This window comes from Hippoglossus hippoglossus, chromosome 24 (genome assembly GCF_009819705.1).
Source record: "Hippoglossus hippoglossus isolate fHipHip1 chromosome 24, fHipHip1.pri, whole genome shotgun sequence".
Lineage (NCBI taxonomy): Eukaryota > Metazoa > Chordata > Actinopteri > Pleuronectiformes > Pleuronectidae > Hippoglossus > Hippoglossus hippoglossus.
The window spans coordinates 5543622-5556729 of record NC_047174.1 but is presented as its reverse complement, the minus strand read 5'-3'; the positions used below and the strand labels follow the sequence as shown (position 1 = coordinate 5556729).

At 44.8% G+C, this 13108-nt stretch overlaps 1 protein-coding gene across 7 annotated transcripts in view; it reads right to left on the bottom strand.

Moving 5' to 3' along the window:
* Window positions 1-13108, bottom strand: part of LOC117757961 (rho-associated protein kinase 2-like) — a 32230-nt gene that overhangs the window by 7450 nt on the left and 11672 nt on the right. For all 7 annotated transcript variants that reach the window (XM_034579194.1, XM_034579193.1, XM_034579192.1 and 4 more), the window contains exons 8-22: window positions 12698-12789; window positions 10212-10371; window positions 8123-8219; window positions 7933-8012; window positions 7304-7352; window positions 7082-7217; window positions 6638-6729; window positions 6130-6376; window positions 4400-4506; window positions 4068-4227; window positions 3110-3270; window positions 2090-2274; window positions 1846-1915; window positions 1332-1435; window positions 222-408 (exon numbers count right to left, since the gene is read on the bottom strand). In XM_034579194.1, the coding sequence (XP_034435085.1) occupies window positions 222-408; window positions 1332-1435; window positions 1846-1915; window positions 2090-2274; window positions 3110-3270; window positions 4068-4227; window positions 4400-4506; window positions 6130-6376; window positions 6638-6729; window positions 7082-7217; window positions 7304-7352; window positions 7933-8012; window positions 8123-8219; window positions 10212-10371; window positions 12698-12789 (1927 nt within the window). The remainder of the gene's footprint in view (window positions 1-221; window positions 409-1331; window positions 1436-1845; window positions 1916-2089; window positions 2275-3109; window positions 3271-4067; window positions 4228-4399; window positions 4507-6129; window positions 6377-6637; window positions 6730-7081; window positions 7218-7303; window positions 7353-7932; window positions 8013-8122; window positions 8220-10211; window positions 10372-12697; window positions 12790-13108) is intronic.

Sequence of the window (13108 nt, the reverse complement as noted above, 5' to 3'; positions counted from 1 at the left end):
TCCTGTGTTGTTAACATCTTTTTCCCATCTTGCCAGTTTAAGTTGTTACACTGATCGACCTGTTGGTGGCAGTAAAGTGCAGTATAGAAATGTGTCAGCAAATCGAGTTTCGCGGCCCCTGAATATGAATTCCAGTTGAACTAGTTTTATGCTTTTGAAGCACTGTTTCTGGACAGAACCAAGTAAAAGAAAAAAGATCTTGATGCCAGCTATGATCTCACCGAGCTGATGGTGGCCTCCTTGTCGCCGAGCTCCTGCTTGTGTCTCGCCATCATGTCTTTTATCTCCAGCTCCTTCATGATCTTCTCCTTCTCCAGGTCGGAGTACTGCTCCTCAGCGATGGAGCGAGCCAGCTGCTCCGAGTCGGCCTTGGTCAGACTGGCCTCCAGCTGGGACGTCATCGAATCCCTGCGGACGGAAGGAGCCGTTATCATCGTCTCATTAAACAGTGAGAACTGGAGAAATCTTTTGAGCTACAGAAGAAATCCCTGCTGACGTTACGAAAGTCAGAAACTATACTGCGAACATATGAGTATTTAAATGACCTTCTTCTAAAGGCACGATATTAAAGTTTCTCCCGAGAGTGAGTTATTGAACTCGGCAGCGAAGCCGAAATCCTCGTCCACAGCACTCGGAGGCGGGAGCATCTGGGAATGATGCTAATCTGGTCAAACTCTTCTCATCCAGCTAAAGGTCATATGCTGCTTTTTTTGGCAGTGGGATGAATTCACAGAGGCCAAACAAAACTAATCTGGAAAGTCTGCTACATTCGTTAAAAGTACAGATAAATGTGAACTGCGTAACAACAGCATATGGGACTTTTCAGTTTTATTATTGTCCTGAATGATTCTTTAACTTGTGTTTTAGTTACATCCTATTTATACGTTTATTTTGTTTTATATTTCTGTTCATGTTTCACTTTTTCCATCCTTGTTTTTTCTGTGTCTTTTCCATTTGTTGTCTAAAACAGAATCAGATCATATAAAATCACTTCCAAACCAATCAGGTGATTTCAGTCACATTCTGATATTAACCTGAATAAGGTCAAACACAGAATAAACAATAATCAACTTAAGACATGTGGAGTTTTAGTTTCATTATTACGTCCGATTGGAGTTTTCATGGCATTTTGTGACGTCGACATACAACCAGGATTCCAAAGTAACGAAGTGAATCAGACTCTGCTCTGACACGCAAACAGGAATATGAATGGAATATTCTACCAGCAACTCATGTAAACAACACAACCGAGAATTTTCCAGGATAAGATCAGCAATCAGAATGGTGTTGTCCATGTAAACACAGGCACTGATGTGTGTAAGCACAGTTACCTGTCCTCCTGATATTCCGCCAGTCGCTGCTGAGCCTGTTTAAACATCTTATTTCTCTCGTCACAATCGTCCTTCAGCTCTCGGATCTGCGTCTTGTAAAGTGTCTGGGAGGAGGAACACAGGCAGATTCAGCCAGTTACACATGAATGCAGATACATTGAACTGGAGGGTGAAAACTAGTTTGCCAATATAGAAATGTATTTTTCTAGAATAAACAATGCAGAAAAGATGCGCATTTATGTTTACATTTTACAGAAAATTTAGAATTTTCTCAATCCAAGTTGTAAATTTACTTTTTGTATTTTCTTATTATTTATAAAGTTTAAGGTTTAAACTGCCTCTGCGGTCGAGCTCTGATGAAAACCCACGAATGAGATAAAAACATTTTCCTGTTCAAGTCAAACACAGTACTATTACATTTTGTTCTTTGTTAGCTAAGCCATGCAGCGCTTCTAATATTTAGCTGTTTGACTGCGTTCACAAATATAACAGGGATAAAATAAAAATAAATTACTGTGAAATATTGCTCTGCCTCCAACTGGTCCTTCAGATCCTTCAGCTGGCTGTCGGCCCCCTGCTTCTCCCTGAAACGGCACCAAAACTCTGTCAGTCATCGCTCGGAGCCAACGCACAACCAGAGCCAGAGCACTTCACTCAGATCAGATGAGCGAGACTCTCCACATTCACTCGCCAAAAATATGACAACATTACAAAATGCTGCATGTGTGTGTGTGTCTGTGTGTGTGTGTTTGAGAGACCTGCGGTGGTCCTGGTTCTGCTTCTCCAGGATCTGCTTAATGTCCAGCAGGTGGTTGACCTCCTGTTTGAGCTGCTTCTCTGAGGAGCGGAGCACCGACACCTGCTGGTTCTGCATCTTCACTTCTCTCTCGCTCATACTGCGCTTGTGGATCTCCTGCTCCAGGCGTGAGCTCAAGCTCTTCACCTGCACAAACACACGGGGGCGCACCATTAACGTTTTCAATTTTCATGACGGATTACACCATGAATTTGTTAGTCGAGAAAAAGTCTAAAAATAAGGACAAAGGCCCGTCAGAGGGTCCCAGACGTCCTCTTCCTGTTTCCGTCTGTCTGAGAGTTAAAAATCTTTCTCCCCAGTCAACACGTGATGACATTACCTGCAACCACTAATGCAAATTCGCCCGCTACCGTTGCACGCCATCACAAGCAGGCCCGCAAGCCGAGAGCCAAAAGCTCGATGCACAAATCCGAGGGCGTGCTATTTGATTGACAGTTTGGCCGGAAGTAACAGAATTTGCATGTTGTAAACGATTAAATGTCAGTTTGGTTGTTGTGAGTAATGAGCGGAGAAACATCCGAGCAATACAGTTAAAGATAAAATGTCAATAAGTTCAGATTAAATGCCAATATATGACTCAATTTCTCTCTTGGAAGCATTTTCATCATTTTGTTCCGTTCTGTTTAGTTTTTTTTTACTTCCACCCTCGAGGCGTCTTTCCTTAAATGATAAATGGGGATTTTGTGTTGTGATAAATTATGAATGTTAAGATGTGAAACATGATGAAACACGGTTCAGATTCACCACATCACAACTGTCGTGAATCAGATCAGCTTTAAATTAATCAAACCTTGGATATTTGATTCCACTTCATGTTCGTTTTCATCTCCTCCGTGTTTATCAGTTATTTTCTGTTACTTCCACTTCTCATATTTAGATGTTCAAGTTTGTCATTGAGTCCAGGTCACAGTTAAACACCGAGTGTCATATAGTCAGTTATTGTACACAGAGATGGACGCACCTCCTCAGAGAGTTTCTCCTTCTGTGCCTTCAGCTCTTGCAGGTTGTGCTGCGCCTGCTTGTAGTCACAGTCCAGCATGGAGTGGTCCTTCTCCAGCTGCATCACTTTGCTCTCCACCTGCAGCTTCAGGCTTCGCTCCTCGACCAGCGTGCTCTCCACCTCTGGACCGAAGGGAAATTAACCAGGGAGAACCATCAGGGGGGGGGAGAGCTATATGCCGCACTCCAGGGCACAGTATTGATAAAACAATTTTTTGCTGCTCTGATCCTGCTGGGTGTGCTGGATAAATGGCAGCGTGCGGGAAGACGGACAATCAGAGCAGAATGTTCGAAGGCCGGTCCGTTACAGTTTTCTGTCAAATGGTTTTCAAATGCTGTTTGTTCAAGGTTCACTCAATAAAATCTGACCTTCGGCTTTTTCTAATGGCCATTTCATTTCTGCTGCAGCCGCCCTGATCGATTAAACTGCTCTCTCACTTTCAAGACTCAAAACAGTCTCCTTGTTTTATTGTCTCAGTATATAAGGTGAGCAGGGCCGGATCCAGGGCCGGGGCCAGGGGGGCAATGGACCCCTGAAGTGCCCCTATCTTGTCAGTAGTCTTTTGAAAAATAAAATACTAACTTACTAACAATAACTATGAAAGATGACTTGGTAAGAATTTTCATTTTTCGAAGCATTTTTAAAGAGCAAGGGTCAATTTTCTAAATATACTCGATGACGTGTGGCTTTGCTCAAAGCTACAGAGCAAACAGTAAACAAGGAACGACTTGTGCGTGGATGTTGGACATATAATTGGCCCCTCTGTGTAAGCTGTGTCCCGCCTATATGACCCCCCCCCCCGATTTAGGAAATTCCTAGATCCACCACTGAGGGCGAGTAAATGAACTCTAAACTAGAAACCCGTCACTGCTGCTTCCGTCTATCCTGCAGTCTTATATTTGTCCCCCTGGATTCTCACCTTTCATGGCCTCAGACTTCGCCTCCTCGATGGACTGATAGATGGTGTTCTTATCGGCGAGTTTGGCCTTGGTGGCCTTGTGCTCGGCCTCCTCCTGCTCCAGACTCTGCTGCAGCTGCTTCAGCTTGAACGTCAGGTCGATCTCTTGGTTGCTCTTTTCCTACAGAGTCGGACGTGAATATATGAGGTTTTCCAGTGGGCTAATATTTCATAGGAAGTTACTATATGGCAGTAGCAAATGGAAAATGTGCATCATGCAAGTTAGAAATGTCAAATGTAGGTTTTCAGGAGGAATAAACCTGGAAATCAAAACTTAGAGATGACAAACAAACCTTCTCGAGATCGTTGAGCTTCTCATGGAGCTGCTTCTTCTCAGACTGGACCACGGCGAGGGATGACTTCAACTCCTTCACCTCTTCTTCCAGCCCAGAGATCTGTCCTGTGGATGGGAACAGAAATTACAGAGATCGAAAAATAAGAGCATGACAACTAGAGGATTAGTAAGTGCGTATGATCTGACTGCAAAAGATTCATGCAAATACACCTGAAGTATTCAGACATGATCTGAGACGAGACATTACAGAGCTGCTGCTTGAGTTCGCCTTAAAGTACATGAAAAAACACTGAACTTGATGTTTATTTCCCCGTCGACCGACTCCACCCATGTGGAAAAAAAGAAACACGAGGCGTCACAGCAAACAGGCAGCGCCGTTGTTTCGATACGTCCCGTCCGACCTCTCGGCCCGAGCACGTTAAAGTTTCCAAACAGCGACTCACAAGAGGCGCTGGCTTCGCTCCGGCTTTGGCTTTTTACAGCCTCTTGAACAGATGTTTCCACCTATGATCAGACATTTCCCGAGGCCCGGTCCAAAAAACACTGATTCACATCTAATGCTCCGTCCAGCCTGCAGTGTTGTGTAATGCCTCTTTCCTGCTACCGAGGAGATGTTTACTGCAGTTGAATTGAATAGAGACCCGGGTGTGATTAGCTGCAGTTATGGCAGGGAATTAACTTTATATCATTTTAACAGACACGTTAAAGTTTGGGATATAAACAGCTTTTAAATAAAGGTTGGCTGGGCTTGTCTAACTGGTTATTACTGAAATAAAACACTGAGTTTATTGTTAATTTCCCATCACAGCGTGCAGCCTGTGGGTAGAAACTAGAGACTTTAACTATGGACTATATACATTCACTGAACAGCTGCCACTGTGGCTTCGGCTGAGAATTATGGGAGACTGTTTTGCATTTTATCAAATTCAAAGTTTGCATAACAGGAGCCCAAAGAGGAAGTGGTACGTCTGAAGAATGGACGAGGGAAGTTCTTTAAATTTGGCACAAACTTTCTGTTTGACTAAAGGTTGAACTGATTAGATTTAAGTGCCCAAAAGTCAAACGTCAAGGTCGCTGAGACCACACAGAGCGTATCATTGCCTTGTGAACGCAACAACCCGGGAACGCCTCCAGGGAATTTTCGTAAAAGTTGGTACGAACTTTCACTCAAACTCAAACATGAACTGATTCAATTTTGGTGGTCAAGAGTCAAAGGTCAAGGTCATGGTGAGCTCATGTTCTTGAAATATACAAATATATAAACACTCAAAGGGAATTTCACAAACATTCACTTCACGCAAATTTGACCTGGTTAGAAGTTGGAGGTCAAAGGTCAAAACCATTTTCTGCTTGCGAACGCATTATCTTAAGAATGCCTCGTGATAATGTTCAGACTCACAGTGACCTAACAAACCTTGTTATCGGGCTCTTGAACATATCTCAAATCTGCCTTTAGGACATTTTGACCAGTGGTCACTTGGACTCAAAGATTAACTGATTAGATATCAGTGCTTAAAGGTCAAAGGTCACAGTGACTGATATGAGTCTAGGAAAAATGTTTGTAGACTGAAACCGTACTGGTTAGCAGAGGCATACAACCGCAGGTCAATGATTCTAGTTGTTTATAAGTAATTTCTTTCATCAAAAGTTGCTTCTCTTGCTTTAAATCTACTTAAAACTACTTATTTTAGTTCTTCTCCACACCAGCTGTGATCAAACGTGTCTCACCCTGTAGGTCAGTGATGGTTTCTGTCCTGAGGTTGTGGTCTCTTTTCTCCTTCTCCAGCTCGGCCTGCAGCCCCATCAGCTGCTTCTCCAGCTCCATCTTGCTGTTTTCCAGCTGGCTGCACTTCTCCTGCATCTCCCTGAGGCTAACCTCCAGGCTCTGGGCCTGTTTCTGCACGTCGCCTTGACTCCTCTTCAGCCGCGCCGCCGCCTCCTGCTCGGTCTGAAGCACAGCGTTGGCGTCTTCCAGCTGCAGATGAGAAACAGACAGGATGAAACTTTTTTCCCCTCCTGAAGACAAAAACGGGGCCAGTACAGCAGCGAAGGAGATTTAATGAGGGGAAAGAAAGAAAGATAATGAAAACAGCAGTCACAGTCGCTTGCTTGATTATGGATATTTAAATTAGCATGTTTGACTCAAGTATGAAACAGTGAGGAATTATGAAAAAGATGAGCAATAGAAGAAAGAAAAAGCTATAAAGCTGTGTTAAAGTTAAAGATGTCCCCTCACCTGTTTCTGCAGCTGGGTGTTCTTCTCACTGGATATCTGGGAGTTCTGGTTCCTCTTCCTGAGGTCTTCTAGCTGGTCCCTCAGGTTGTTCACTGATCAATTAAAACAGATTTAGTTTCCCCCCGGAGAAATCGAATAATGCACCCACTCAAACACAGATGGACATGGGGCTCTCGGGACGTCCTAAGTTTTATTAAATTGAGATACTTAAACACTTTTAATCGTCAAAAACAAAATGTCGGATTGAATCTGCAGGTTAAACTAAAGACAATGAGAACAACTGATGATCTGTAAGTTAGAAATACAGTTTTGAGCTTATTCAACAATATAATTTTCATTTCTGTCAGCTGGGATTGGCTCCAGCCCCCCTGCGACCCTTACAAGATAAGCATTGTAGATAAGGGATGGATGGATAGTTGGACACAGGTTTTCCCTCGTGCTTACATTCATTCTCCAGGCCGCGTTTTCTGTCCGTCTCAAACTCCACCTTGCGCAGGTTGTCGGCGCTCTCGTGCTGCAGCAGGGCTCGCTCTCTCTCCAGCTGCCTCAGCGAGGCCTCGACATTCTGCCGGCTGTTCATCTGATCAGAGAGGGATTCACGAACACGGTGAGAGGACTGAACATGCAGCCAACATGTGTGTAATCCATTCCGCTTTCCACACTCACCTCTTTATCTAAGTCTTTGACCAGCTTGTCTAAACGGTTGGTAGCATTTCTGAGTAGAAAGAAAAGTTTCATTACAGACTTAAACCCACTTCACAGACTCAAGAGGAACTTGTCTTGTGTTCTGTTATAATCACTTTGTATATGCTTCACTTTTTCTTCCCTTATATGCTAATTTATAAGAACGTTTACCCAGAATTTCCACTCACCCGATTTCCCCAATCAAGCATCGCTAATGGGCTATTGTCAACATCCACCAACATCACTGAGCTGAAGTAAAAAGTGATTTTCTTTTCTATTCTTCTTCAAATCAACCGAGAGAAAAATCTGAAAATGTGTCTGCAGCAATCGAGCAGATTCCCTCTTTCATCTTCTCCTGCGCTTTCAGTCGGCAACGCTCTTATTTCTATTTAAGTTGCTTTAGCTGCCGACAAGCCACTTCCCCACCCACCTCCCCCCCAGCACCTCCTTTTCATTATGAATTTGACCTAATCTATGTCATCTGTTGTCTTGACTTTCCACGTATGCATGTGGAAGGACAGGGGGGTCCCAGAATAGATCCATACCAACAAACATAACTTATTGCAATTATTGAAATCAAATTAATTTTGAAGAAAGTGTGCTTTCTGTACTTGCACTTGTGGTCCAGCTCATCTTTGGCCTGCATCTCATGGTCGAGCTGCTCCTCCAGCTGATGAAGCTTCTTCTGAAGCTGCTCACACAGATGAGAAAAGAAATATTACTTTTTATGGTCATTATCTTTTATTCTATGTCTCTTATCGCTCCTCTTTTTTTTTTTACCATAATATTAAAGACACCCACCTCTTTCTTACTGTCCGAGCAGTATTCCTTATCCTCAGAGTTTTCCTTACAGTCTTCGATATCCTCCGCCGAGTGGCTGTTGCTTCCCTTCAGCAGCCTGAGAGTGAGACGACAGAGCAGAGCCGTGAGAGTTTGTGACAGAGTTTACCTGAGGTGATTTTCCAGCCATGACAACATCCAGCACCATCCACTGGTCCAAATCTCTCCCAAACGAGTGACGTGCTTCACCCAAACCACATCCATCATTTCTATTGGTTTGTTAAGCGGCAGCTGAATGTTCATCCACATGCATGACTTCACGGCCACCATTTAGGAGGCTTTCATGCTGAAGACCCATGAGCTCATGCCTGCAGAGTAAAACCTAGAAAACCTGCACTGTGGAAAAATCAATAGGGCCTGAGGATCCGTCGGACCTTCTTACATCTGGATGTTTTTACCTAAAGAGAAACCCTCCAACCCTCCAACCCACACCGTCCGCTGCCAACCCTTCACCATGACGGGGGACTTGTAATGGTGGGCAACTATCTCTGGGAATCATTACACAACTGGGCCACATTACTGAACAGTGATCACAGAATCGAAAGCCATTTTACGGCCACTGTAAAGACCAGTTGCATCCTGTTTCTGAATCGTTTTCACATCTTTGTAAAAACTAGAATACCTGTTTGGGATGGGCTGTTTGTTTGGCCCCTGGTTTTATTTCTGAAACTATATAAAAGTGACCTGCAGCAATTGAGCCACTGCCGTTGAACCCTGAAGGCACCGCTGCTGTTCACCTGTTCAGTCAAAGTGCGATGAAGCTCGACTCAGTACACAGAACCCTGAGCTGGTGAATCAGTTGTCGTTGTTGTGCATGTGCTGTTGTAGACACAGCCGCTGCTGCTACAGAGCGGCGATCGCCTGTTTATCCAACTTTTGAAAGTATCACGTGTCCAAATTGCAGCAAATTCAAAATTGCACTTCCTTGTGCTCTTATCAATACACATGCCGAGTGTGAAGTCGATAAGATGAATGGTTCTTGAGATGTGTGAGCCATATACGGACAGACAGAGATTTCTGGAAAACAGTAGATTGATGGAAATGCACCAACACTTTCAGGCGAACACACACATTGAAGACAGCTGCGACGGAGTCAGTGGAGGGACAGCGAGGTTCTAGACCTCATAAGCACTTGGGGTGACACGTCCGTACAAATCAAAACTTGAGGGGTTGTATCGTAACCCGTCCGTGTTTGAAAGCATATCGAGAGAAAAATTAAACCACAAACTTCTGTGGCCTCCATGTTTATTACCCACTTTATCTCCTTGTTTACTTCCGTGCACAGCGTGTTCTTCTGCGCGTGCGGGTCACATCAGGCCATGACCAGCACACTGGAGTCTGATCCTGGCCACATTTTAACAGATAAGATTTGCAATGTGACGGAGCGTCTCTCTCAAACTCATGGTAAAGGTGCATCTGAAATCCAAGGAAGTCTGTTTTCGCTGCAGGCCAACGTTTGATCAGCTTCCCAATATGTATTCATGTCTGTCTATTGACTTCAGAAGAAGCCTCTTGACTCCATTTCCTGAGCTTCATGCGAAAGAGAAATTACATGAATATATGTGAATGTTCAGCTGGATTAGTACGAGCCTGAAAAGCAAACCCACGCCTGTAGGGTGAATCATTGATGACTGAAGCACTATAAGACACAGAGGTGCTGCTTTTTTAATTCTCCTCCTCATGGAGACCGGGGCTTAGAAACTGGACTTCCATCGTGAGCAGAGGGGGCAGTTAAAGGGGCCGTCGGAACAAGGCGGCAGTGTGGAGCTCAAACAGGCAAACAGTGTGTGACTGGTGCGAGTCTGTATTAAAGGTACGGGTGTGAAGCTGTTTTTTTTCCTCAGTGCTGACCTTAAGGCCGTTTCCTGAGCCGAGAGGCCCCGGTAACATATTCCTAAACAGGAGCGCTACATTTTGAAAATCTACATAAAATCCCAGTAATGCTGACAAAAGCATATCAAGTTCTATTTAAAAATATAAGATCGGTATGTATGAATAATAAACACGGGCACAAAATAGCTCAGGATACATTTCAGAATAAAAGACTTACTGGTCCTCCTTGAAGTACGTGAAGCCGACGAACGGAAGCTGGTTGCCCACGAAGGCTTTGGGAGCAGGAAAGGTCTCAGCATCTCCTTTATCTTCCTCGATGTCGTCGAAGTTTGTGGTGTCGATGTCACTGCTCAGCTCCGGCACAACTGGAGCCACAGCTGGAAGACAGACGCAGAGAGAGAGAGAGGGAAAGAGAAAGTCATGGAGAGAAAGTGAATGAGGAGGAGGAGGAGGAGGAGGAGGAGGAGGAGGAGGAGGAGGTGCAAACCACGAAAGAAAAATTATGACTATCCACGATTAAGACCAAAGGGCCGAAGGTATTTCACTTCTAAGTACTTAAACAACCTCTTAATATTTATTTTTTTTTTTTCCAGTGGTGTTTCTGAGGAGAGTCCTTGCCAACCTTTGGCGGCGCTGGTGGGAGTGAGCCTTCTGCAGGTTGGCACGCGCCCGGCCCCAACTCCTTTCCCCCGCACAGTGCTCGCTTTGTGCCCCACACACAGCGCCTTTCAAAAACCGAGGCCTAAACTACGCCAGGAGAGTCGACTCCTTCTGCTCTTTAGACGTCTGCACGACACGCTGACAGAAATGTGTCAAAAGGCCAATCAGATAAAACTTAGCTGCTCACTTAGCCTATAAATGGCTTCCGATTAAGAAAAGAAAAAGCTGCCGTTATGGATCGACTCTCCAGACCAATGCAGTTCTGGATCGGAGCAAAGAGGTCATTACTGTCGGGTCAGGACTCGAACCCTCAGCTTGACAAACGTGACGGGAAGATGGCGGAGAAAATACAGGGAGAGATCAAGTGCGGGAATGAAACAAATGAGGCGGAAATAAAAAAGAAGAGGCAAGAAAAAAAATAAAGAAAAAAGGCCAAAATGTGGCGAGACATAAAGAGACATAGGACGCTCCATGGAGGCCCTTGTGGCATGACTTCCCAGAATGCTCTCTGATAGCGGGCGCCTAATGACAGGCAGCCGTGGCCACAGTGAGGGTGAGAGAGCGGGAGCAACCCTCCAAACTTGGGGCGCCCCCTCTCATTAGAGCCATCCACACAGGCCGCACAGCCTGCCCCGCCCGCCGCTACGGGGGGGCACTGCCTCCCATCCCATCCATCCACTCGTACATCCATCCACAGCGCTGGATCCCAGTGTTTAATAAGCCTGATACATACGAGGACAACATGGAGCCCAAACTTCACAAAAATAACGCTCACACACACACACACACAGCGGGGGAGTATTGTCATTTCTAAACAGACGCAGAAGGCTGGGAGGTGCAGGTCGCTCTGTGGGACGCCAGAGTCCTGTTTCCAGTGTGTGTGTGTGTGTGTGTGTCGGGACATGCATGACATGAAGAGAGTTTGCACATGCACAGCACAGCAGTGGCAGCGTCGTGGTCTCGTGTTCCAGACTGCCAGGCTGTGATCAGTAGTTCTGTCTGTTGTGATAATCAGAGCCAGGTGAAGCCGAGAGAGGAAAAGAGCCTGTGTGCAATTATACACACACACACAGAGGCCCGTTCATATTCCTAATATATTCCCTTTTTACTTCTTTCCTTCCCACCTTAAAGATGTCCCTGATAAAACTGTACCAAAGGGAGCTGAAGTCATAATGTGCAGTAATCACATTAATGAAAATACTTAGTAGAGTATAAGCTTGATAAGGAAATAACTGATGGATCATAAACGTTTCAGTATTAAGTGAAAAGTCCATGTTCACCATGACTAAGATTAGTTCATGTTCTGTCCATCTTTTTGATTTGGCTGTTGTTATTGTTCCTATATTTTGCTCCTTCTAACTTTTATGTTTTCCATTTGGAATTCACCATTGAGATGGTATTGCGCATGAACATGTGAAGTGATGTAACTCTACTTACTACTGGCAGAGTTATGTAATCAGCCAATTATAATAATAATAGATCACACAACACAAAGGTTAGTTTCTATAATAATCTCAATATATTATATGAGACTGTTGGTTTAGCAACTACTAATAAGATCTTTGTTTACCGCAGCTAAATTGGTATTTTTATAGTTTCAGGACAAGTTGTTTTCTCTCAGGTCTGTCATTGTGTGTATTGCTAGTGTGGGTGGTGCAGCCCTAATGTGACATTTTCTCATATTAAACTTTGCACTGTCAACAAAACACTGCGTCAGTCAAATAAAGTCCAAAAACGTGGGAGTAAAACTGAATTTGTTAAATTCCTATGCAGCTGGTGTTCCTGCAGGTTTTGAGCATCACGTGCTCTGCAGCTCTGTGCAGCCACCAGAACAACAATGAGACGCATCAGCACGGATCATATGTGGAGCATGTGCACCATATATGGAGGCTTCATGGCTGAAAGAGAACAGACCTGCAGAGGAATGAACCGATGTGATAAGGGGAAGAGGAAAGTAAAAAAAAAAGTCACACATCACCAAAGCTGGAAAGACGTGCACCTGGATAGAAGACGTTGAAAAAACGTGCACAGGCACACACTCACTCTCTCGGATGTTGTCGAAGGTCCACTGGTCGTTCTTGAAGAAGGGGTGGCATTTGATGTCATCCACTCCGGTGCGGCCGAGACGAACCGTCCTGCACAGAGCGAGAGGGACCACGACTGTGAGAGGAGCCTCGCTCGGCCCAAACACAAAACACACCCCGCCCCGCCCCTTCCACCCACCACCACCACCATCACCAAAACATGTCATCCCAAACACACGGCCGAGCAGAGTGACCACTCAGCGCTGACCACACTGACCAGCATGGAGAGCCGCATGACCACTGGTGGGACACTGGACATGCCTGAAAACCTCCTCTAACCAGTCAGACCTGAGATAATGTGGATCCAGGAGGAGAGAGGGAGTGAAGGAGGCATCAAACCTGACGGACTCTTAACACGACAGCTCGAGCT